Raw genomic sequence first — 27,800 nt, forward strand, 5'->3', positions numbered from 1 at the left:
AATCTGAATCAAGAGACCAGAAATTCTCTTCTATGGTGGCTTCATCGGCCACACCTGTCCAGGGGAATGCCATTCAGCAGGCCAGACTGGACAATTGTAACAACAGACGCCAGCCTACTAGGTTGGGGCGCTGTCTGGAATTCTCTGAAGGCTCAGGGACTATGGAATCAGGAGGAGAGTCTCCTTCCAATAAACATTCTGGAATTGAGAGCAGTTCTCAATGCCCTTCTGGCTTGGCCCCAGTTAATAACTCGGGGGTTCATCAGGTTTCAGTCGGACAACATCACGACTGTAGCTTACATCAACCATCAGGGAGGGACAAGAAGCTCCCTAGCAATGATGGAAGTATCAAAGATAATTCGCTGGGCAGAGTCTCACTCTTGCCACCTGTCAGCAATCCACATCCCGGGAGTGGAGAACTGGGAGGCGGATTTCTTGAGTCGCCAGACTCTTCATCCGGGGGAGTGGGAACTTCATCCGGAGGTCTTTGCCCAAATACTTCGACGTTGGGGCAAACCAGAGATAGATCTCATGGCGTCTCGCCAGAACGCCAAACTTCCTCGCTACGGGTCCAGATCCAGGGATCCGGGAGCAGTTCTGATAGATGCTTTGACAGCACCTTGGAACTTCAGGATGGCTTATGTGTTTCCACCCTTCCCGCTGCTTCCTCGATTGATTGCCAAAATCAAACAGGAGAGAGCATCAGTAATTCTAATAGCACCTGCTTGGCCACGCAGGACTTGGTATGCAGATCTAGTGGACATGTCATCCTGTCCGCCTTGGTCTCTACCTCTGAGACAGGACCTTCTGATACAGGGTCCATTCAAACATCAAAATCTAACTTCTCTGAAGCTGACTGCTTGGAAATTGAACGCTTGATTTTATCAAAACGTGGTTTTTCTGAGTCGGTTATTGATACCCTGATTCAGGCTAGGAAGCCTGTTACCAGAAGGATTTACCATAAAATATGGCGGAAATACCTATACTGGTGCGAATCCAAAGGTTACTCCTGGAGTAAGGTTAGGATCGCTAGGATATTGTCTTTTCTACAAGAAGGTTTAGAAAAGGGTTTATCAGCTAGTTCATTAAAGGGACAGATTTCAGCTCTGTCCATCTTGTTACACAGACGTCTGTCAGAAAATCCAGACGTCCAGTCCTTTTGTCAGGCTTTAGCTAGGATCAAGCCTGTGTTTAAAGCTGTTGCTCCACCATGGAGTTTAAACTTAGTTCTTAACGTTTTACAGGGTGTTCCGTTTGAACCCCTTCATTCCATTGATATAAAAATGTTATCTTGGAAAGTTCTGTTTTTAATGGCTATTTCCTCGGCTCGAAGAGTCTCTGAGTTATCAGCCTTACATTGTGATTCCCCTTATCTGATTTTTCACTCAGACAAGGTAGTTCTGCGTACTAAACCTGGGTTCTTACCTAAGGTAGTCACTAACAGGAACATCAATCAAGAGATTGTTGTCCCATCCTTGTGTCCAAATCCTTCTTCAAAGAAGGAACGTCTTTTACACAATCTGGATGTAGTTCGTGCCCTCAAGTTCTACTTGCAGGCAACTAAAGATTTTCGCCAAACTTCTTCCTTGTTTGTCGTTTACTCTGGACAGAGGAGAGGTCAAAAAGCTTCTGCTACCTCTCTCTCTTTTTGGCTTCGTAGCATAATACGTTTAGCCTATGAGACTGCTGGACAGCAGCCTCCTGAAAGAATTACAGCTCACTCCACTAGAGCTGTGGCTTCCACTTGGGCCTTTAAGAATGAGGCCTCTGTTGAACAGATTTGCAAGGCTGCAACTTGGTCTTCGCTTCATACTTTTTCCAAATTTTACAAATTTGACACTTTTGCTTCTTCGGAGGCTATTTTTGGGAGAAAGGTTCTTCAGGCAGTGGTTCCTTCTGTATAATGAGCCTGCCTATCCCTCCCGTCATCCGTGTACTTTTGCTTTGGTATTGGTATCCCAGAAGTAATGATGACCCGTGGACTGATCACACATAACAGAAGAAAACATAATTTATGCTTACCTGATAAATTCCTTTCTTCTGTTGTGTGATCAGTCCACGGCCCGCCCTGTTTTAAGGCAGGTAAATATCTTTTAAATTATACTCCAGTCACCACTTCACCCTTGGTTACTCCTTTCTCGTTGTTTCTTGGTCGAATGACTGGGACTGACGTAGAGGGGAGGAGCTATATGCAGCTCTGCTGGGTGAATCCTCTTGCATTTCCTGTTGGGGAGGAGTTATATCCCAGAAGTAATGATGACCCGTGGACTGATCACACAACAGAAGAAAGGAATTTATCAGGTAAGCATAAATTATGTTTTCTAATTTACTCCTAATATCAATTTTTCTTCGTTCTCTTGCATTCTTTATTTGAAAAAGAAGGCATCTAAGCAATTTTTTTTGGTTCAGCACCATGGAAAGCACTTGTTTATTGGTATCAGCAAGAACAACACAGTGTGTTTACCAAAAATGGGCCGGCATCTAAACTTACATTCTTGAATTTCAAATAAAGATACCAATAGAATGAAAAGAATTTGATAATAGGAGTAAATTAGAAAGTTGCTTAAAATTGCATGCTCTATCTGAATCACAATAGAAAAAAATTGGGTTCAGTGTCCCTTTAACATTTAAATTAAATGGTAATTATTAAACTCCTAATGAATACATAGAGCATTTTATAAATTTGATTCACCGTTTGAGTTTACTTGTCCCTTTAAGTTTTAAAAAAAATAATTAAAGTTTAAAATGTATTTGAAATATATATAATTACTATTGTTAGTAATTTTGTTTTATACTTAAAGGGGCATGAAACCCAAAATCTTTCTCTTACAGTTTAGATAGAGAATACATTTTTAAATAACATACAAATTTACTTCTATTCAAAATGTTGCTTCATTCTCTTGGTATCCTTGGTATCCTTCACTCTATAATTGAAATACCCCACCATCCTCTTATATATGCAATACCGTTTGTTACACGGAAACTAGGGCACTTCAAATAAAGGGGTCACATTGAATCCCTTATTAAAGCTTTTAGGATACAAACTATCTTGTTTTCAAACGGTACGTTCTGCACTTTATAACTTCCCTTGCTCATCTTATAGAAGTGATTTGCACCTCCCATGCATGGAAATGTACAATTATTACATTTATAATGAATTTGAGTCTAAGATGATGTAATTATTTTTTTGGAGCAGCGTAGCTGGTATTTGGCATTGGGTATCTGTATCATCACCTTAATTATGAGTTGGCTGGCAGAAAATTTTACATTTTGGGAAGTTCTGTAATAAACTTTATTTTAGTATTTCAATGGGGGTTGTACCCCAAAATATATGTTTCACTGTGTTTCTATATAGGTATTGTCCTAAGTATTTTGTCATACAAGAAGTAGACGTCAGCTGAAGTGGTTTTACACATTTTCTAGCAGATGACAAATAAAATAAGAGGTGCTGGCTATTTTTCATAAACCTTTCTGTTCTGCTCAGTTAAGGATTTTGTGACGTTCCCAGCATCTTTAAACAAGATGTTAAACTGTATTTTATGTTATAGCTTTAACCAACAGCATTTGACTGTCTAGGGCCCAAGGCGATGAGCTGCACATTACCGAAGAGGCAAACAGATGAAAATATGCGTCTTGGGTTATTATTTTCTTTTCAGAGCAGTCTGACATTTGGCACTGTCCTTGTGATGGTGTCACATTGGTATGTGAAGGGTGTCTTCTTCCATGTGTATGGCCCACATGAGCAATAAAGGGCTGCACTGCTTACTCTGCACTGTCCCTTGTGACATATTACTGCTCCTGTCTATTGCACAGTGTTCTAGGGGAATGTTCAATGATCGCTGGACAATCATGTGACTGCGGCGACATCTTGTAAATAGTCACTGTTTATAGATTTGTGCGTTTTATCTGTGATGCACCTGACCTGGTCACTGTATGATGCAGTGTTTAAATGTAATGTTTGAAAAATCTACTTAAGAAGTGTACTCCCCATTGTTTGTTTTAGAGAATGTTACGTCTGCTTCTCATAGAAGTGTCTTTATGCATAAACATGCCAGCGCCATAATCCTATAATCACGATACAAGCATTAGCATTGCATTGAAGGAACCCATAACCCCTGACCTGCACTCTGAAATGCCATATTGTTTTGTACAAATGCTGCATACCTGCACCCCATAACCACAGAATCCCTCCTCTGACACCCCAAGAGTTATGCAGTAGCTGACATTCTGTTCCCTGTACAACAATCTATAGAGTGAAAACTTTTTTCTAATGGATCCATATTCATACACGCTGTGACATTAAGATTACAAGTTTAGGAAAAGTTACCCTTAAAGGACTATTACATACAGCAGAATTGCTCAATTAACAAACATATAATGAAAATGCAATGGAATAACACTTGCCTTAAATAATAATGGCTTAAAATATTTTTTAGTGAAATAGTATTTTATTGTTTTTACCTATAACAGTTTTTTTAATTAAATGCACGTTAACGCAACAATAAAGGTCTATTTTATTAGAGCATTTCTCCAACATAGGTGTGTCCGGTCCACGGCGTCATCCTTACTTGTGGGATATTCTCTTCCCCAACAGGAAATGGCAAAGAGCCCAGCAAAGCTGGTCACATGATCCCTCCTAGGCTCCGCCTACCCCAGTCATTCTCTTTGCCGTTGTACAGGCAACATCTCCACGGAGATGGCTTAGAGTTTTTTAGTGTTTAACTGTAGTTTTTATTATTCAATCAAGAGTTTGTTATTTTGAAATAGTGCTGGTATGTACTATTTACTCAGAAACAGAAAAGAGATGAAGATTTCTGTTTGTATGAGGAAAATGATTTTAGCAACCGTCACTAAAATCCATGGCTGTTCCACACAGGACTGTTGAGAGCAATTAACTTCAGTTGGGGGAACAGTGAGCAGTCTCTTGCTGCTTGAGGTATGACACATTCTAACAAGACGATGTAATGCTGGAAGCTGTCATTTTCCCTATGGGATCCGGTAAGCCATGTTTATTACGATCGTAAATAAGGGCTTCAAAAAGGGCTTATTAAGACTGTAGACTTTTTCTGGGCTAAATCGATTCATTATTAACACATATTTAGCCTTGAGGAATCATTTTATCTGGGTATTTTGATATAATCATATCGGCAGGCACTGTTTTAGACACCTTATTCTTTAGGGGCTTTCCCAAAGCATAGGCAGAGCCTCATTTTCGCGCCGGTGTTGCGCACTTGTTTTTGAGAGGCATGGCATGCAGTCGCATGTGAGAGGAGCTCTGATACTTAGAAAAGACTTTCTGAAGGCGTCATTTGGTATCGTATTCCCCTTGGGGCTTGGTTGGGTCTCAGCAAAGCAGATACCAGGGACTGTAAAGGGGTTATAGTTCAAAACGGCTCCGGTTCCGTTATTTTAAGGGTTAAAGCTTCCAAATTTGGTGTGCAATACTTTTAAGGCTTTAAGACACTGTGGTGAAAATTTGGTGAATTTTGAACAATTCCTTCATGTTTTTTCGCAATTGCAGTAATAAAGTGTGTTCAGTTTAAAATTTAAAGTGACAGTAACGGTTTTATTTTAAAACGTTTTTTGTACTTTGTTATCAAGTTTATGCCTGTTTAACATGTCTGAACTACCAGATAGACTGTGTTCTGAATGTGGGGAAGCCAGAATTCCTATTCATTTAAATAAATGTGATTTATGTGACAATGACAATGATGCCCAAGATGATTCCTCAAGTGAGGGGAGTAAGCATGGTACTGCATCATTCCCTCCTTCGTCTACACGAGTCTTGCCCACTCAGGAGGCCCCTAGTACATCTAGCGCGCCAATACTCCTTACTATGCAACAATTAACGGCTGTAATGGATAATTCTGTCAAAAACATTTTAGCCAAAATGAACACTTATCAGCGTAAGCGCGACTGCTCTGTTTTAGATACTGAAGAGCATGACGACGCTGATAATAATATTTCTGAAGGGCCCCTAACCCAGTCTGATGGGGCCAGGGAGGTTTTGTCTGAGGGAGAAATTACTGATTCAGGGAACATTTCTCAACAAGCTGAACCTGATGTGATTGCATTTAAATTTAAGTTGGAACATCTCCGCATTCTGCTTAAGGAGGTATTATCCACTCTGGATGATTGTGACAAGTTGGTCATCCCAGAGAAACTATGTAAAATGGACAAGTTCCTAGAGGTGCCGGGGCTCCCAGAAGCTTTTCCTATACCCAAGCGGGTGGCGGACATTGTTAATAAAGAATGGGAAAGGCCCGGTATTCCTTTCGTCCCTCCCCCCATATTTAAAAAATTGTTTCCTATGGTCGACCCCAGAAAGGACTTATGGCAGACAGTCCCCAAGGTCGAGGGAGCGGTTTCCACTTTAAACAAACGCACCACTATACCCATAGAGGATAGTTGTGCTTTCAAAGATCCTATGGATAAAAAATTAGAAGGTTTGCTTAAAAAGATGTTTGTTCAGCAGGGTTACCTTCTACAACCAATTTCATGCATTGTCCCTGTCGCTACAGCCGCATGTTTCTGGTTCGATGAGCTGATAAAGGCGGTCGATAGTGATTCTCCTCCTTATGAGGAGATTTTGGACAGAATCAATGCTCTCAAATTGGCTAATTCTTTCACCCTAGACGCCACTTTGCAATTGGCTAGGTTAGCGGCTAAGAATTCTGGGTTTGCTATTGTGGCGCGCAGAGCGCTTTGGTTGAAATCTTGGTCGGCTGATGCGTCTTCCAAGAACAAGCTACTTAACATTCCTTTCAAGGGGAAAACGCTGTTTGGCCCTGACTTGAAAGAGATTATCTCTGATATCACTGGGGGTAAGGGCCACGCCCTTCCTCAGGATCGGCCTTTCAAGGCAAAAAATAAACCTAATTTTCGTCCCTTTCGTAGAAACGGACCAGCCCAAAGTGCTACGTCCTCTAAGCAAGAGGGTAATACTTCTCAAGCCAAGCCAGCTTGGAGACCAATGCAAGGCTGGAACAAGGGAAAGCAGGCCAAGAAACCTGCCACTGCTACCAAGACAGCATGAAATGTTGGCCCCCGATCCGGGACCGGATCTGGTGGGGGGCAGACTCTCTCTCTTCGCTCAGGCTTGGGCAAGAGATGTTCTGGATCCTTGGGCGCTAGAAATAGTCTCCCAAGGTTATCTTCTGGAATTCAAGGGACTTCCCCCAAGGGGGAGGTTCCACAGTTCTCAGTTGTCTTCAGACCACATAAAAAGACAGGCATTCTTACATTGTGTAGAAGACCTGTTAAAAATGGGAGTGATTCATCCTGTTCCATTAAGAGAACAAGGGATGGGGTTCTACTCCAATCTGTTTATAGTTCCCAAAAAAGAGGGAACGTTCAGACCAATCTTGGATCTCAAGATTTTAAACAAGTTTCTCAAGGTTCCATCGTTCAAGATGGAAACCATTCGAACTATTCTTCCTTCCATCCAGGAAGGTCAATTCATGACCACGGTGGATTTAAAGGATGCGTATCTACATATTCCTATCCACAAGGAACATCATCGGTTCCTGAGGTTCGCATTCCTGGACAAACATTACCAGTTCGTGGCACTTCCTTTCGGATTAGCCACTGCTCCAAGGATTTTCACAAAGGTACTAGGGTCCCTTCTAGCTGTGCTAAGACCAAGGGGCATTGCTGTGGTACCTTACTTGGACGACATTCTGATTCAAGCGTCGTCCCTTCCTCAAGCAAAGGCTCACACGGACATTGTCCTGGCCTTTCTCAGATCTCACGGATGGAAAGTGAACGTGGAAAAGAGTTCTCTATCTCCGTCAACAAGGGTTCCCTTCTTGGGAACAATAATAGACTCCTTAGAAATGAGGATTTTTCTGACAGAGGCCAGAAAAACAAAACTTCTAGACTCTTGTCGGATACTTCATTCCGTTCCTCTTCCTTCCATAGCTCAGTGCATGGAAGTGATCGGGTTGATGGTAGCGGCAATGGACATAGTTCCTTTTGCACGCATTCATCTAAGACCATTACAACTGTGCATGCTCAGTCAGTGGAATGGGGACTATACAGACTTGTCTCTGAAGATACAAGTAAATCAGAGGACCAGAGACTCACTCCGTTGGTGGCTGTCCCTGGACAACCTGTCACGAGGGATGACATTCCGCAGACCAGAGTGGGTCATTGTCACGACCGACGCCAGTCTGATGGGCTGGGGCGCGGTCTGGGGATCCCTGAAAGCTCAGGGTCTTTGGTCTCGGGAAGAATCTCTTCTACCGATAAATATTCTGGAACTGAGAGCGATATTCAATGCTCTCAAGGCTTGGCCTCAGCTAGCGAGGGCCAAGTTCATACGGTTTCAATCAGACAACATGACAACTGTTGCGTACATCAACCATCAGGGGGGAACAAGGAGTTCCCTGGCGATGGAAGAAGTGACCAAAATCATTCTATGGGCGGAGTCTCACTCCTGCCACCTGTCTGCTATCCACATCCCAGGAGTGGAAAATTGGGAAGCGGATTTTCTGAGTCGTCAGACATTGCATCCGGGGGAGTGGGAACTCCATCCGGAAATCTTTGCCCAAGTCACTCAGCTGTGGGGCATTCCAGACATGGATCTGATGGCCTCTCGTCAGAACTTCAAAGTTCCTTGCTACGGGTCCAGATCCAGGGATCCCAAGGCGGCTCTAGTGGATGCACTAGTAGCACCTTGGACCTTCAAACTAGCTTATGTGTTCCCGCCGTTTCCTCTCATCCCCAGGCTGGTAGCCAGGATCAATCAGGAGAGGGCGTCGGTGATCTTGATAGCTCCTGCGTGGCCACGCAGGACTTGGTATGCAGATCTGGTGAATATGTCATCGGCTCCACCTTGGAAGCTACCTTTGAGACGAGACCTTCTTGTTCAGGGTCCGTTCGAACATCCGAATCTGGTTTCACTCCAGCTGACTGCTTGGAGATTGAACGCTTGATCTTATCGAAGCGAGGGTTCTCAGATTCTGTTATCGATACTCTTGTTCAGGCCAGAAAGCCTGTAACTAGAAAGATTTACCACAGAATTTGGAAAAAATATATCTGTTGGTGTGAATCTAAAGGATTCCCTTGGGACAAGGTTAAGATTCCTAGGATTCTATCCTTCCTTCAAGAAGGATTGGAAAAAGGATTATCTGCAAGTTCCCTGAAGGGACAGATTTCTGCCTTGTCTGTGTTACTTCACAAAAAGCTGGCCGCTGTGCCAGATGTTCAAGCCTTTGTTCAGGCTCTGGTTAGAATTAAGCCTGTTTACAAACCTTTGACTCCTCCTTGGAGTCTCAATTTAGTTCTTTCAGTTCTTCAGGGGGTTCCGTTTGAACCCTTGCATTCCGTTGATATTAAGTTATTATCTTGGAAAGTTTTGTTTTTAGTTGCAATTTCTTCTGCTAGAAGAGTTTCAGAATTATCTGCTCTGCAGTGTTCTCCTCCTTATCTGGTGTTCCATGCAGATAAGGTGGTTTTACGTACTAAACCTGGTTTTCTTCCAAAAGTTGTTTCTAACAAAAACATTAACCAGGAGATTATCGTACCTTCTCTGTGTCCGAAACCAGTTTCAAAGAAGGAACGTTTGTTGCACAATTTGGATGTTGTTCGCGCTCTAAAATTCTATTTAGATGCTACAAAGGATTTTAGACAAACATCTTCCTTGTTTGTTGTTTATTCCGGTAAAAGGAGAGGTCAAAAAGCAACTTCTACCTCTCTCTCTTTTTGGATTAAAAGCATCATCAGATTGGCTTACGAGACTGCCGGACGGCAGCCTCCCGAAAGAATCACAGCTCATTCCACTAGGGCTGTGGCTTCCACATGGGCCTTCAAGAACGAGGCTTCTGTTGATCAGATATGTAGGGCAGCGACTTGGTCTTCACTGCACACTTTTACCAAATTTTACAAGTTTGATACTTTTGCTTCTTCTGAGGCTATTTTTGGGAGAAAGGTTTTGCAAGCCGTGGTGCCTTCCATTTAGGTGACCTGATTTGCTCCCTCCCTTCATCCGTGTCCTAAAGCTTTGGTATTGGTTCCCACAAGTAAGGATGACGCCGTGGACCGGACACACCTATGTTGGAGAAAACAGAATTTATGTTTACCTGATAAATTACTTTCTCCAACGGTGTGTCCGGTCCACGGCCCGCCCTGGTTTTTTTAATCAGGTCTGATAATTTATTTTCTTTAACTACAGTCACCACGGTACCATATGGTTTCTCCTATGCAAATATTCCTCCTTAACGTCGGTCGAATGACTGGGGTAGGCGGAGCCTAGGAGGGATCATGTGACCAGCTTTGCTGGGCTCTTTGCCATTTCCTGTTGGGGAAGAGAATATCCCACAAGTAAGGATGACGCCGTGGACCGGACACACCGTTGGAGAAAGTAATTTATCAGGTAAACATAAATTCTGTTTTTCATATTAAACCAATGCTTTACTGCTAATGAGCAGACAGTCTTTGAGCCAATCAAGAGCAGCATATGCACATAGTCAAAATGCCTTTTTATCAAGCTTAGAGACGATCTAGACCGAATACTTATTCTTTATTTCTTTCATGTAATTAGCAAGAGTCCATGAGCTAGTGACGTATGGGATATACATTCCTACCAGGAGGGGCAAAGTTTCCCAAACCTCAAAATGCCTATAAATACACCCCTCACCACACCCACAATTCAGTTTTACAAACTTTGCCTCCGATGGAGGTGGTGAAGTAAGTTTGTGCTAGATTCTACGTTGATATGCGCTCCGCAGCAAGTTGGAGCCCGGTTTTCCTCTCAGCGTGCAGTGAATGTCAGAGGGATGTGAGGAGAGTATTGCCTATTTGAATGCAGTGATCTCCTTCTAAGGGGTCTATTTCATAGGTTCTCTGTTATCGGTCGTAGAGATTCATCTCTTACCTCCCTTTTCAGATCGACGATATACTCTTATATATACCATTACCTCTGCTGATTCTCGTTTCAGTACTGGTTTGGCTATCTGCTATATGTAGATGAGTGTCCTGGGGTAAGTAAGTCTTATTTTCTGTGACACTCCAAGCTATGGTTGGGCACTTTGTTTATAAAGTTCTAAATATATGTATTCAAACATTTATTTGCCTTGACTCAGAATGTTCAACTTTCCTTATTTTCAGACAGTCAGTTTCATATTTGGGATAATGCATTTTGATTTGACCATTTTTTCTTACCTTAAAATTTGACTTTTTCCCTGTGGGCTGTTAGGCTCGCGGGGGCTGAAAATGCTTCATTTTATTGCGTCATTCTTGGCGCGGACTTTTTTGGCGCAAAAATTCTATTTCCGTTTCCGGCGTCATACGTGTCGCCGGAAGTTGCGTCATTCTTTGACGTTATTTCGCGCCAAAAATGTCGGCGTTCCGGATGTGGCGTCATTTTTGGCGCCAAAAAGCATTTAGGCGCCAAATAATGTGGGCGTCTTATTTGGCGCGAAAAAATATGGGCGTCACTTTTTTCTCCACATTATTTAAGTCTCATTTTTTATTGCTTCTGGTTGCTAGAAGCTTGTTCTTTGGCATTCTTTCCCATTCCTGAAACTGTCATTTAAGGAATTTGATCAATTTTGCTTTATATGTTGTTTTTTCTCTTACATATTGCAAGATGTCTCACGTTGCATCTGAGCCAGAAGATACTACAGGAAAATCGCTGTCAAGTGCTGAATCTACCAAAGCTAAGTGTATCTGCTGTAAACTTCTGGTAGCTATTTCTCCAGCTGTTGTTTGTATTGATTGTCATGACAAACTTGTTAAAGCAGATAATATTTCCTTTAGTAAAGTACCATTGCCTGTTGCAGTTCCCTCAACATCTAAGGTGCAGAATGTTCCTGATAATATAAGAGATTTTGTTTCTGAATCCATAAAGAAGGCTATGTCTGTTATTTCTCCTTCTAGTAAACGTAAAAAATCTTTTAAAACTTCTCTCCCTACAGATGAATTTTTAAATGAACATCATCATTCTGATTCTGATGACTCCTCTGGTTCAGAGGATTCTGTCTCTGAGGTTGATGCTGATAAATCTTCATATTTATTTAAAATGGAATTTATTCGTTCTTTACTTAAAGAAGTTCTAATTGCTTTAGAAATAGAGGATTCTGGTCCTCTTGATACTAATTCTAAACGTTTAGATAAGGTATTTAAAGCTCCTGTGGTTATTCCAGAAGTTTTTCCTGTTCCTAATGCTATTTCTGCAGTAATTTCCAAAGAATGGGATAATTTGGGTAATTCATTTACTCCTTCTAAACGTTTTAAGCAATTATATCCTGTGCCGTCTGACAGATTAGAATTTTGGGACAAGATCCCTAAAGTTGATGGGGCTATTTCTACCCTTGCTAAACGTACTACTATTCCTACGTCAGATGGTACTTCGTTTAAGGATCCTCTAGATAGGAAAATTGAGTCCTTTCTAAGAAAAGCTTATCTGTGTTCAGGTAATCTTCTTAGACCTGCTATATCTTTGGCTGATGTTGCTGCAGCTTCAACTTTTTGGTTGGAAACTTTAGCGCAACAAGTAACACATCGTGATTCTCATGATATTATTATTCTTCTTCAGCATGCTAATAATTTTATCTGTGATGCCATTTTTGATATTATCAGAGTTGATGTCAGGTTTATGTCTCTAGCTATTTTAGCTAGAAGAGCTTTATGGCTTAAAACTTGGAATGCTGATATGGCTTCTAAATCAACTTTACTTTCCATTTCTTTCCAGGGTAACAAATTATTTGGTTCTCAGTTGGATTCCATTATTTCAACTGTTACTGGTGGGAAAGGAACTTTTTTACCACAGGATAAAAAATCTAAAGGTAAAAACAGGGCTAATAATCGTTTTCGTTCCTTTCGTTTCAACAAAGAACAAAAGCCTGATCCTTCATCCTCAGGAGCAGTTTCAGTTTGGAGACCATCTCCAGTCTGGAATAAATCCAAGCCAGCTAGAAAGGCAAAGCCTGCTTCTAAGTCCACATGAAGGTGCGGCCCTCATTCCAGCTCAGCTGGTAGGGGGCAGGTTACGTTTTTTCAAGGAAATTTGGATCAATTCTGTTCACAATCTTTGGATTCAGAGCATTGTTTCAGAAGGGTACAGAATTGGTTTCAAGTTGAGACCTCCTGCAAAGAGATTTTTTCTTTCCCGTGTCCCAGTAAATCCAGTAAAAGCTCAAGCATTTCTGAAATGTGTTTCAGATCTAGAGTTGACTGGAGTAATTATGCCAGTTCCAGTTCCGGAACAGGGGATGGGGTTTTATTCAAATCTCTTCATTGTACCAAAGAAGGAGAATTCTTTCAGACCAGTTCTGGATCTAAAAATATTGAATCGTTATGTAAGGATACCAACGTTCAAGATGGTAACTGTAAGGACTATCTTACCTTTTGTTCAGCAAGGGAATTATATGTCCACGATAGATTTACAGGATGCATATCTGCATATTCCGATTCATCCAGATCATTATCAGTTCCTGAGATTCTCGTTTCTGGACAAGCATTACCAATTTGTGGCTCTGCCGTTTGGCCTAGCTACAGCTCCAAGAATTTTTACAAAGGTTCTCGGTGCCCTGCTGTCTGTAATCAGAGAACAGGGTATTGTGGTATTTCCTTATTTGGACGATATCTTGGTACTTGCTCAGTCTTTACATTTAGCAGAATCTCATACGAATCGACTTGTGTTGTTTCTTCAAGATCATGGTTGGAGGATCAATTTACCAAAAAGTTCTTTGATTCCTCAGACAAGGGTAACCTTTCTGGGTTTCCAGATGGATTCAGTGTCCATGACTCTGTCTTTAACAGACAAGAGACGTCTAAAGTTGATTACAGCTTGTCGAAACCTTCAGTCACAATCATTCCCTTCGGTAGCCTTATGCATGGAAATTCTAGGTCTTATGACTGCTGCATCGGACGCGATCCCCTTTGCTCGTTTTCACATGCGACCTCTTCAGCTCTGTATGCTGAAGCAATGGTGCAAGGATTACACGAAGATATCTCAATTAATATCTTTAAAACCGATTGTTCGACACTCTCTAACATGGTGGACAGATCACCATCGTTTAATTCAGGGGGCTTCTTTTGTGCTTCCGACCTGGACTGTAATTTCAACAGATGCAAGTCTCACAGGTTGGGGAGCTGTGTGGGGATCTCTGACGGCACAAGGAGTTTGGGAATCTCAGGAGGTGAGATTACCGATCAATATTTTGGAACTCCGTGCAATTTTCAGAGCTCTTCAGTTTTGGCCTCTTCTGAAGAGAGAATCGTTCATTTGTTTTCAGACAGACAATGTCACAACTGTGGCATACATCAATCATCAAGGAGGGACTCACAGTCCTCTGGCTATGAAAGAAGTATCTCGAATCTTGGTTTGGGCGGAATCCAGCTCCTGTCTAATCTCTGCGGTTCATATCCCAGGTGTAGACAATTGGGAAGCGGATTATCTCAGTCGCCAAACGTTGCATCCGGGCGAATGGTCTCTTCACCCAGAGGTATTTCTTCAGATTGTTCAAATGTGGGAACTTCCAGAAATAGATCTGATGGCGTCCCATCTAAACAAGAAACTTCCCAGGTATCTGTCCAGATCCCGGGATCCTCAGGCGGAGGCAGTGGATGCATTATCACTTCCTTGGAAGTATCATCCTGCCTATATCTTTCCGCCTCTAGTTCTTCTTCCAAGAGTAATCTCCAAGATTCTGAAGGAATGCTCGTTTGTTCTGCATGTAGCCCCGGCATGGCCTCACAGGTTTTGGTATGCGGATCTTGTCCGGATGGCCTCTTGCCAACCGTGGACTCTTCCGTTAAGACCAGACCTTCTGTCACAAGGCCCTTTTTTCCATCAGGATCTGAAATCCTTAAATTTAAAGGTATGGAGATTGAACGCTTGATTCTTGGTCAAAGAGGTTTCTCTGACTCCGTGATTAATACTATGTTACAGGCTCGTAAATCTGTATCTCGAGAGATATATTATAGAGTCTGGAAGACTTATATTTCTTGGTGTCTTTCTCATCATTTTTCTTGGCATTCTTTTAGAATACCGAGAATTTTACAGTTTCTTCAGGATGGTTTAGATAAGGGTTTGTCCGCAAGTTCTTTGAAAGGACAAATCTCTGCTCTTTCTGTTCTTTTTCACAGAAAGATTGCTATTCTTCCTGATATTCATTGTTTTGTACAAGCTTTGGTTCGTATAAAACCTGTCATTAAGTCAATTTCTCCTCCTTGGAGTTTGAATTTGGTTCTGGGAGCTCTTCAAGCTCCTCCGTTTGAACCTATGCATTCATTGGACATTAAATTACTTTCTTGGAAAGTTTTGTTCCTTTTGGCCATCTCTTCTGCTAGAAGAGTTTCTGAATTATCTGCTCTTTCTTGTGAGTCTCCTTTTCTGATTTTTCATCAGGATAAGGCGGTGTTGCGAACTTCTTTTGAATTTTTACCTAAAGTTGTGAATTCCAACAACATTAGTAGAGAAATTGTGGTTCCTTCATTATGTCCTAATCCTAAGAATTCTAAGGAGAAATCGTTGCATTCTTTGGATGTTGTTAGAGCTTTGAAATATTATGTTGAAGCTACGAAATCTTTCCGTAAGACTTCTAGTCTATTTGTTATCTTTTCCGGTTCTAGGAAAGGCCAGAAAGCTTCTGCCATTTCTTTGGCATCTTGGTTGAAATCTTTAATTCATCTTGCCTATGTTGAGTCGGGTAAAATTCCGCCTCAGAGAATTACAGCTCATTCTACTAGGTCAGTATCTACTTCCTGGGCGTTTAGGAATGAAGCTTCGGTTGACCAGATCTGCAAAGCAGCAACTTGGTCCTCTTTGCATACTTTTACTAAATTCTACCATTTTGATGTATTTTCTTCTTCTGAAGCAGTTTTTGGTAGAAAAGTACTTCAGGCAGCGGTTTCAGTTTGAATCTTCTGCTTATGTTTTTCGTTAAACTTTATTTTGGGTGTGGATTATTTTCAGCAGGAATTGGCTGTCTTTATTTTATCCCTCCCTCTCTAGTGACTCTTGTGTGGAAAGATCCACATCTTGGGTAGTCATTATCCCATACGTCACTAGCTCATGGACTCTTGCTAATTACATGAAAGAAAACATAATTTATGTAAGAACTTACCTGATAAATTCATTTCTTTCATATTAGCAAGAGTCCATGAGGCCCGCCCTTTTTTTTGTGGTGGTTATGATTTTGTATAAAGCACAATTATTCCAATTCCTTATTTTATATGCTTTCGCACTTTTTTATCACCCCACTTCTTGGCTATTCGTTAAACTGAATTGTGGGTGTGGTGAGGGGTGTATTTATAGGCATTTTGAGGTTTGGGAAACTTTGCCCCTCCTGGTAGGAATGTATATCCCATACGTCACTAGCTCATGGACTCTTGCTAATATGAAAGAAATGAATTTATCAGGTAAGTTCTTACATAAATTATGTTTTCTTATTGCTACATACCAGACAATCATCTTGCAACAGGTTCCACATCTATGAGCTTGTAAGAATTACATGAAACTTTTAACTAATCGTTTGTTAGCAGCCGAAAATGGCCACCAAGCTCCACCCACAGGTTTCTTACCCAGTTAGCGGTTTCTTGTATGACAGTTTAGCAGTGCACGTTTCATATTTTTCAGGAAGATATTTCAAATTATCCTTGGGTTATGCTTGCTTATTGGTTTGCTAAATGTAGCCACCAATAAACAAGCGCTACCCAGGTGCTGAACGTAAAATGGGCTGGCTCCTAAGCTTTACATTCCTGCTTATTAAATAAAGATAACAAGAGAACGAAGAAAGTGTGATACTATGAGTAAATAGAAAGTTTCTTAAAATTGCTGCTCTATCTGAATCGTGAAAGAAAAAAATTGGGTTTAGTATCCCTTTAACTAGGTGTTTAAATTCTGAACACGAGTTTCATGTACTTCTTACAAGTTATAGATCTGAGACCAGTTGCAGGGGATGATTCTCTGGTATATAACAATAAGTAATCAAAATTATGTATCTGGTCTAGACTGTCCCTTTAACTAGGTGTTTAAATTCTCTGTGGGAGTTACATAGTTTCCTAGAAACATCTGTGTAATGATAATATTCTGTAACAAATTAACATTGTATTATGGCATTAGCATGTCATTATTTATTCATGTATCAAAATATAGATATATTCATGGTTGGGCGGATTTATAAAAATGTAGAAGCCAGAAAAGTATATAAATAAAATATGAGATGGAGGGTAATATAGAAAGTTAGGTGCCGAGAGTAAAACTTTAGGTGTCACGTCTTTCGCATTTGTCAGCCCAGGTTTCATGTATCTGTTGCTATTTTAGAACGTTTTCAAATTAACATGTCTTGCATTATGTAAATAATTTCTCTTTGGTGTTAGGGATATTTAGATTGTGAGCTCTCGTTTTCAGAATTCCTCTACCCCAATGTTTTCCTTGTGCACTGCTAATAATGACTTTAATGAGCAAGGGTTAAACTTCTATCACTGCTAGGATAATTAGCGGCTAGTAAGTAGCACAAGGCAGTGTATCTGTTACAGAACAAGAATCTTCTATAGCAGCACTGAGACATGAGACCAAGGTTAAATGACCATGAAATGATCTCTGCACAACCTTTAGGTATCCCTAGGCTGTTGCTATACCTGGAATAGGCCAGCATCTCGCCTGCTGTGTGAGGGATTTTGTTTGGTTGCCTTGGAGACCAGATGATACGACTCCTAATTGCTGACCTTCCGTGACCAAGTTAGCACTCTGTACCTTGTGACAAGAGTCTTGCTTTCCACTGAACTAACCCCATGGACTCATCATGCATGAATGAAGAATAGGAAATATTTAAAGGTGCCCTCATATCTATAAATGTCTGAGCTCTTCTTTCTGAGGTGCAGTAAAGCAGATTTCTTCAATTCCGAATTTATATGATGGAACCAGTATTCAGTAACAGTGAGGAACTCTTTAAAATAAAGCAAATCAGGTTCCTAGTAGAACTTGAGATATATTTTACTTAACTGAGGTTTATTTGAATACTTTGAAGCTAGCCAGGATATGGTTATTGTTTTTTGTTGTTCTTTAGAGGAGTCATGTAATTATTGCACTTTGTAAAATAGGACATCATCTGGGAAACCTTAGGGGTATATAAAGAAAAAAAAAAAAGGTTCTTTCTTGTGGATATCATCAGAGATATACAAACTTTGTTGTTGAGACCAGAATTTTATTTTCTCTATGTAGTGCGTTATCAGAAGTTGATTAGTCAAGTGTTCATGGTTTGAGATACTACAATTCAAACAGTCGCTATAACTCGCTGATCTCATTTGTTTTGTGCCTAAGTGGGTGTTCTATGACAATTTTAGCGGTGTTGTCTCATTACACATGCAGGTGTTACTTCAAATGACATTTTTCCTGAATCACAGATATTCTTGGGACTATGCAGCATTTAGCGCAGTGTTTATTTATGCTGTGGGGACACGTTTATTTGTAGACGCATACAATGGGACTAAAATATTAGCCTAATAAAAAATAGTTCCTCTCTCTGTCCTCGTGAGCTCTGGCCAGTCAAGCTTTTTTGTGGTTCAGAGACACCTAGTTTTTGTTAAGGCCCTCACACCCCTGATCTGAACACACATAACACCAGACCAAGACTTTTGTATCACTTTAACTCGTGGCCGAGTCCCATTGTCTTTTTGAAAGAAAATGAAATTATTTGTATGGCATTAACTTGGTTACTGTTGCTCCACTTGTAACATATGCTAAAATGCTCTAAACTATTCAGCAATGCTTGTTTGTGTCACTGTTGTGTGCATATAACTCCTGGTTAAACACATAGCCAGCTCTAGAGCAACAATGCACTACTGGGAACTACCTCAGCACATATGGTGAGCCAATGACAAAAGGCATATGTGTGCAGGGACCTTGCTGACTCTGAACCTACCTAGGTTTTGCCTACTCAGTCTGAACCATGAAAGGACATCAAATTTTCACGATTCAAATAGAATGTACCTTTAATCCCTTCCCACCGTTAGGACGTTCCATGCTGTCCTAACTGTGCTGGGCTCTAGCACCGTTAGAACGGCATGGACTGTCCTAGCCGTTGGGCTGTCCTGAAGCCATAGCTGCTTGGTAAATGGGATAACGGGCTGGAGGGTGTGCCTCGCAACATATGCACTCCCCCCTGACTCAATCCCATCATTGAAATTACACGATCTCATGAAAGACCGCATGATTTCAATTTGTTCCGATGTAGACAAATAAGTCCCAGCGGGAAAGGGATAAAAAAATAAAATAGCAATACTATTTACTTCTATTCTAAAATCTCTCTCCCTTGGTACCTTTTGTTGAAATGTGGATCTTTTCCACAAGAGCATAATGAGGTAGGCTCAGGAGTGTGCACGTGTTGAGCAGTATATGTTTAACATTACAAACATAGCTGCCTTTTGGTGCCAGGTAACTTTGCAGACATTAGGGATGTATGTAACGCTCTAGTAACATTTTTAGGTGATGAAGCTTTCTGGCTTTCAAATGTTTCCACCTATATTTCACCTTCTATTTAAAGGGTATATAAACAGTCTGTTTCATTGTAATAAAAAAGCACTAAGAAGTGGGTTATACTTAAAGGGGATCTAGCCGCTGATTGGTGCCTGTATACATTTGTCTCTTGTGATTGGCTAACTTGTTCATCTAACAGTCAGTAGAGCAATGCTGTTCCTTCAGCTGAAAATAACAAGAGAATGAAGCAAATTTGATAATAGAAGTAAATTGGCAAATTGTTTAAAATCGTATGTTCTATCCAAATCAAAAAAGTTATTACTGTGTTTCTGCAGCATACACACATATCTTGTGAGGGATATGTGTGTATGCTGCAGAAACACAGTAATAACTTTTTTGATTTGGATAGAACATACGATTTTAAACAATTTGCCAATTTACTTCTATTAACAAATTTGCTTCATTCTCGTTATGTGCATATGCCATTATTAAAAGACTTTTTGCTAATGGAAGTATGTTGGAAAAATGCTTCTATTTCAAATGGAAATGTACCCATACACATTTAATTTCTGACTTTTTCTATCTATTTAAAGGGACATGGTTTAACTGAAACTCATGATTCATATAGTATGTATCATTTATTTAAAACAAATCCAATTTACTTATCAAATGTATCCTGTTTTCTTGGTCTTTTTTTGTTGAAATGTAGTTTCTTTCCATGGTTGCATACTGAGGTAGGCTCTGGAGCATGATAGCAGTGTATTATTGTGCCAGTGGAGGAATTCTAAATTCGTCCCTCTCTTGTTACAACTGTTGTGTTGTTTCTATATCTTAAAACCCAACATTTGTTAGGGCATTTGGGATCGGGGGGGGTGTCACTGTTTTGTGGGTGGGGCTTTGCCAGAGGCGCAGGGTCACATGTGGATAGTGGGTGGGACTATGGGAAATTCTGAAAATTTAGACATATGGCTGTCTAGAGAGACAGGGCTCAGAATTAGGGACTGTCCCTCTAAAATAGGGACAGTTGGGGAATCTACTATATACAGTTAGCCCTCAGTTTACGCCGGGGTTAGGTTCCAGAAGGAATGGTTGTTAATCAAAACTGTTGTAAATTGAAACCCAGTTTATAATGTAAGTCAATGGGAAGTGAGGGAGTTAGGTTCCAGGCCCCTCTCAAAATTGTCATAAGTAACACCTAATACATTATTTTTAAAGCTTTGAAATGAAGACTTGTAATGCTAAACAGCATTATAAACCTAATAAAATAATCACACAACACAGAATATATAATTAAACTAAGTTAAATGAACAAAAACATTTGCTAAACAGCATTATAAACCTAATAAAATAATCACACAACACAGACTTTACTTGCATTTTTCTGCAAACAGTTCTTTCTATGCATTCCAATCTGGACTGATTTATAGACAGGAAGATCTTGTTCCTTTGCAAGCTGCTCGATAGCTCAGGTCTGGTTAAACTGTTTAATTTAAAGGGACAGTCTACACCAGAATTTTTATTGTTTTAAAAGATAGATAATCCCTTTATTACCCATTTCCCAGTTTTGCATAACTAACACAGTTATGATAATATACTTTTAACCTCTGTGATTATCTTGTATCTAAGCCTCTGCAAACTGCCCCTTTTTCAGTTCTTTTGACAGACTTGCAGTCTAGCCAATCAGTGCCTGCTCCCAGATAACTTCTCGTGCACAAGCACAGTGTTATCTATATGAAATATGTTAACTAACACCCTCTAGTGGTGAAAAACTGTTAAAATGCAATCTTAAAGATGCATATGAACCTCCTAGGTTAAGCTTTCAACTAAGAATACCAAGAGAACAAAGCAAAATTGGTGATAAAAGTAAATTGGAAAATTGTTTAAAATGGCATGCTCCATCTGAATCATGAAAGTTTATTTTGGCCTAGACTGTCCCTTTAAGCTTGCTTAGCTTGCATATCTTTGCTGCAACACAAGCGGACAGCTCCACCTACTGGCTATTTTAATCAATGCACTGCTTCTCAATGCTTTTCAATAGCAGTCACATGACTTGAAAAAAAGGTTGTTATTCTGAAACGGTGTATATGATTTTGTGATCCTTATTGATTATGGCATTAATTATTAATTTCACTTTAACATCTTTTACAGCTGTTATATTTTTTAGTATAAATAACTTTATTTTTCTTTTCTTTGCAGACCACCAGAAGTTGGAGCGTGAAGCTCGGATTTGTCGTCTTCTAAAACATCCCAATATTGGTGAGTTTATCTTTCTTGGATGTAATCTGTATTGTTTCCCAGATTCTCCAGATTCTGCCAACAGCTTCTGAATAACATTATAGAAAATGATTTCGCTTTCTACAAAGAAATGCTGGGAACGCAGAAATCCGATGACAAATGTGACATGTCTGTGCGTGCTAGTGATATTGTAATTAAGTATGCACCATCCAGTCGCAGTATTGATTTGTTAGAAAGGGATGTGGGCAGACCTCGTATTGGAAACATAAAAAAAATCATTTTAATTAAATACGCACAGTAGAATAATGCTTTTACGTGATTTACAGCGACAGTAGTAGACATTGCTGATAAAGATCAGCAGACAGCCCCATCAGAAAGCAAGAATTTCATAATGGTCTTAACATGAATTTGCCATGTCTTAAAAGTATAGATTGTATAATAAAATAAAAATATTTATTAGCAGAAAATAAGGAAAATATTTCCCTAAAAATGTGTCAAATATTTATTAAGCATGGAAATGTTGCTTCCAGTTATTATTCTAAATATACAAAAATAGTGAAAGTTGTTTAAATATGTGTAGCAAGACAAGTGTTTTTTTTTACTTTCATCATTTATACACCCCACTCTTTCTGTAATTTGTCTAAAAATTAAGAGTTTTACAATAGAACAGACTGCAGACTTTACTACACCCGGGCCTCATAACTGTCCCTAATTTCCCTTAGCAGACATTATCAGATACCAAACAGCAAAGTGATGATTTTCTAACAAAATGACAATAGCAGCTACTCCAGTAACAAGTCCTGATGGTTTCCTCCAAATAAGCCAAATGGTGGATGTAGTTTGGTTATTGAAAAACAAGTGCAGCAAATGAGGTGGTAATGCTTTTCAAACATTTTCAAACTCACCCATTATGTTTGTTCTGTGCTTTTGCAAGTAACTGTGTTTCCTTTCCCTTTAGCTATATCGGTGTACCTGAGCTTGGAGTTACACAGATCTAGCTACGTTCTACACCAGTATCTGCTTACTATTCTTTATTTCTAGCTACGTTCCACACCAGTATCAGCTTACTATTCTGTATTTCTAGCTACGTTCCACACCAGTATCAGCTTACTATTCTGTATTTCTATCTACGTTCTACACCAGTATCAGCTTACTATTCTGTATTTCTAGCTATGTTCCACACCAGTATTAGCTTACTATTCTGTATTTCTAGCTACGTTCTACACCAGTATCTGCTTACTATTCTGTATTTCTAGCTACGTTCCACACCAGTATCAGCTTACTATTCTGTATTTCTAGCTACGTTCCACACCAGTATCAGCTTACTATTCTGTATTTCTATCTACGTTCTACACCAGTATCAGCTTACTATTCTGTATTTCTAGCTATGTTCCACACCAGTATTAGCTTACTATTCTGTATTTCTAGCTACGTTCTACACCAGTATCTGCTTACTATTCTGTATTTCTAGCTATGTTCCACACCAGTATTAGCTTACTATTCTGTATTTCTAGCTACGTTCCACACCAGTATCAGCTTACTATTCTGTATTTCTATCTACGTTCCACACCAGTATCAGCTTACTATTCTGTATTTCTATCTACGTTCTACACCAGTATTAGCTTACTATTCTGTATTTCTAGCTACGTTCTACACCAGTATCTGCTTACTATTCTGTATTTCTAGCTATGTTCCACACCAGTATTAGCTTACTATTCTGTATTTCTAGCTACGTTCCACACCAGTATCAGCTTACTATTCTGTATTTCTAGCTACGTTCCACACCAGTATCAGCTTACTATTCTGTATTTCTATCTACGTTCTACACCAGTATTAGCTTACTATTCTGTATTTCTAGCTATGTTCCACACCAGTATTACTATTCTGTATTTCTATCTACGTTCTACACCAGTATTAGCTTACTATTCTGTATTTCTAGCTACGTTCTACACCAGTATCTGCTTACTATTCTGTATTTCTAGCTATGTTCCACACCAGTATTAGCTTACTATTCTGTATTTCTAGCTACGTTCCACACCAGTATCAGCTTACTATTCTGTATTTCTAGCTACGTTCCACACCAGTATCAGCTTACTATTCTGTATTTCTATCTACGTTCTACACCAGTATCTGCTTACTATTCTGTATTTCTAGCTATGTTCCACACCAGTATTAGCTTACTATTCTGTATTTCTAGCTACGTTCCACACGAGTATCAGCTTACTATTCTGTATTTCTATCTACGTTCTACACCAGTATCAGCTTACTATTCTGTATTTCTAGCTACGTTCCACACCATTATCAGCTTACTATTCTGTATTTCTATCTACGTTCTACACCAGTATCAGCTTACTATTCTGTATTTCTAGCTACGTTCCACACCAGTATCAGCTTACTATTCTGTATTTCTAGCTACGTTCCACACCAGTATCAGCTTACTATTCTGTATTTCTATCTACGTTCTACACCAGTATCAGCTTACTATTCTGTATTTCTAGCTACGTTCCACACCAGTATCAGCTTACTATTCTGTATTTCTAGCTACGTTCTACACCAGTATCAGCTTACTATTCTGTATTTCTAGCTACGTTCTACACCAGTATCAGCTTACTATTCTGTATTTCTAGCTACGTTCTACACCAGTATCAGCTTACTATTCTGTATTTCTAGCTACGTTCTACATCAGTATCAGCTTACTATTCTGTATTTCTAGCTACGTTTCACACCAGCATCGGCTTACAATTCTGTATTTCTAGCTATGTTCCACACCAGCATTGGCTTACTATTCTGTATTTCTAGCCACGTTCCAGACCAGCATTGGCTTACTATTCTGTATTTCTAGCTATGTTTCAGACCAGCATTGGCTTACTATTCTGTATTTCTAGCTACGTTTTACACCAGCATCGGCTTACAATTCTGTATTTCTAGCTATGTTCCACACCAGCATTGGCTTACTATTCTGTATTTCTAGCCACGTTCCAGACCAGCATTGGCTTACTATTCTGTATTTCTAGCTATGTTTCAGACCAGCATTGGCTTACTATTCTGTATTTCTAGCTATGTTTCAGACCAGCATTGGCTTACTATTCTGTATTTCTAGCTATGTTCCAGACCATCATTGGCTTACAATTCTGTATTTCTAGCTACGTTTCACACCAGCATTGGCTTACTATTCTGTATTTCTAGCTATGTTCCACACCAGCATTTGCTTACTATTCTGTATTTCTAGCCACGTTCCAGACCAGCATTGGCTTACTATTCTGTATTTCTAGCCACGTTCCACACCATCATTGGCTTACTATTCTGTATTTCTAGCCACGTTCCACTCCATCATTGGCTTACTATTCTGTATTTCTAGCTACGTTTCACACCAGCATCGGCTTACAATTCTGTATTTCTAGCTACGTTCCTCACCAGCATCGGCTTATTATTCTGTATTTCAAGCTATTTGATAGTCATCTGCAGGATTGGTCTGCAACCTACATATGGAGGGAACAGGCAATGATGGGCATCTTGGCAAGCCCAGATGGGTTTAACCTTGTTTGTTTATTTGGATAGCAACTGTGTAGAGTCTGGGCATTATGCATCTGGCATCTCAGCCTTACCCATATGGGTGGAAGTGTTTACTCAATATTCCCCATTCCTGCCAAACTGCTCTTCTTTGATATAGTGTAGATTGCCTGGGACCACAGAGTTATGTCCATAATTGTATTCTCTTGCCAAGTGTTGGCATTTATGGTTCTCTAAGACCTTTTTTAGTGTGTTTAGATGCTTCACTGTTTAGGCCTTGGTTGTTTCAGTCTCATTTTAATAATTAAAAAAATTAAACTTGAGAAATTGTTGCAATTGGTGTTTATTTTATGTTATCCAAATGGGTTATCCAAAAATAGCTTAGTTTTACTCCCTTGTACTTGTGACAACTAATTAACAGCATCAAAACCCAAGATGTTTTTAGCTGTTATATAATGCAAGTTATTAATTCAGAGACAATTTCATTGCATTTTTACTAGAGAGAGAGCTACAGGGCTGTGCAATATGCTGCATCCCAGTATTTCACTGTTTTCTTCCTAAATGGAAAGAGTCCACAGCTGCATTCATTACTTTTGGTAAATAAGAACCTGGCCACCAGGAGGAGGCAAAGACACCCCAGCCAAAGGCTTAAATACTCCTCTCACTACCCTCATCCCCCAGAGAAGTGTCAGAAGTTTGTTTTCGTCTCTTATGGAGGGTAGTACTCTGTGGGACAGGAGTTTTAGGTAATCCTATCAGTCCCTCAGTGAGGACCTGGATGAAAGTTAGAGTAACAGCTTCACAAGCAATCAGCGTTGTCGAACTTCGCTGCCTGCTTTCTTCTCTCAAGACCATGGCGGAGGCGCTGCTACTATTCGTCACACTTAAAGAGCTGTGTTCCTGTTCCATGGCGTAGATTCCGGCAAGATTGTTTCATTTTACTTCATCAGAATGTACTGTAACGTATTTGTTTTCCCATAAGGAATTCTCTTGCGGGACTTAAGTATATTTATAGGGCCTCAGTGAGGCTCCTTTTGTATCTTGGAATCAAGGGTTAATGTGTCCCGAGGGGGATTATTGAACAGAGTTTTTTTAAATCATGTTTATGTGATTCAATCTGCTTCTGTGTAGTGTAAACTGGGCTCTTGGCTTAGAACTTAGAACGCGACCTTATGGTTGGGCGTTCTTTTTTTGGGACTGTACGGTTCACCTTGTGACTGGATGTGTTTACGTTCTGATCTTCCATTTACGCATTCCTGACCGTGTGACGACTGAAAAATTAGAGTCTACTTGTGTCTGGTTCTAGGAGGTGGTAAGTGCCCCAGCCATTGTGGGTGTCAGGTGCCGTTTAATTTTTTTTTATTTGTCCATATATTATTTTCTCTATCTAGTTATGGAGGATTCTGATGCTGAGACTGTTCAAATTTCAGATTCTTCGACTTGTGAAGAATGGGAATTGGCCCCGTTGACACAGGTCAATCATCAGTTATGTTCGATATGCCGTATTAGAGCGCCCTGTTCCTCGGGCTCAGGGACTCGGGGATCTGCTGAGCCATCCAGCTCTGTGGGTTCTGTCCTCCAAGTGGCGAGTTCCCTACAACTACACATTCGGGTAACCCAGATTGTTTATCCCTCCTTACAGGGTGGCTTGTTTAGACACGTAGCGTCTGTTCTGCCTGGCTGGTCCGGTTGGGCGTTGAGTGCTCACATTATTGTTTGTGTGTTTTCTTGTTTTTCTTTACAAGTTCAGCTAAACACTCTAGAAGGATCCGTATAGCTGGGAGTCTTGTGTCAGTCGTTTATTCAGCATTCAATCTGGTGACCGGGTCAGTGGAATGCCACTGCGTCACTCTCTTGGCTCTGATTTCCTCTGGGCCTAGAGTTTCTTTCCTCTCTTGGGAGGATTGGGGGATTAGCGCCTCCTTACCGCTGTTTTGAGCGGTTGGGCCTTTTGAGGCTCTGGAATTTTCCTTGGACTTGTTACTGCTGTGGTTCTCTTCTTGAGACCTTTCGGGCTTGTCCGTTCCTTGGGTTCCTTCGGGGGACCTGGTTCCCTTTGGGAGTTGGTTTCTTTGTAGGGACATGGGCTGTGGGGTCTCCTTGAGCTCTGTTTAGGGTTCTTCCCCAGGGCTGGGGGATGCTCCGCATCCTTCATCTTATCCTCTGATTTTTTGGGGGTGATGTGGAGAATAGCATTTGTTCGAGTGACTTTGTCCTCGAGGTATCCCTTGTTCTTGGTCGTAGTGTGGCTATTGCGCCTAGTGCTCTAGTGACCTTGTTTCGGTCTTTGCTTCCTTAGCTCCTTGGAGCGTTGGACTCTGGCAAGGGGTGGTCTTGTCTCTAAACAAAACACACAGGTCCTGGCAACTTCCGATCCTCTTCTCCTTAATAACGGAAATGACCCATAGCAAGGTTATCCAAGCACCTCCTATGATCACAGAGTGCCGTAGCAGTGGCTGAATCAAGCCACTAAGTATCGAAGAACAAGGGAAAACAGACAGGCACTACTGGAGTTGGTGTATAGTAAAAATTTTAAACTTTATTAATACAAAAAAGCAAATAAAAACCGCATCAACTGAGCGCTCTTGTGAAGCCAAGTATAAGCCGACAATCAACAGGTATAGAGTCA

The 27,800-nt window shown here is 40.3% G+C and overlaps 1 protein-coding gene across 20 annotated transcripts in view; it reads left to right on the forward strand.

The window, feature by feature from the left end:
* CAMK2G (calcium/calmodulin dependent protein kinase II gamma) overlaps positions 1–27,800 on the forward strand; it is a 397,374-nt gene that overhangs the window by 148,944 nt on the left and 220,630 nt on the right. For all 20 annotated transcript variants that reach the window (XM_053691980.1, XM_053691976.1, XM_053691982.1 and 17 more), the window contains one exon: positions 21,623–21,682. In XM_053691980.1, the coding sequence (XP_053547955.1) occupies positions 21,623–21,682 (60 nt within the window). The remainder of the gene's footprint in view (positions 1–21,622; positions 21,683–27,800) is intronic.

Source organism: Bombina bombina, chromosome 9, assembly GCF_027579735.1.
Source record: "Bombina bombina isolate aBomBom1 chromosome 9, aBomBom1.pri, whole genome shotgun sequence".
NCBI lineage: Eukaryota > Metazoa > Chordata > Amphibia > Anura > Bombinatoridae > Bombina > Bombina bombina.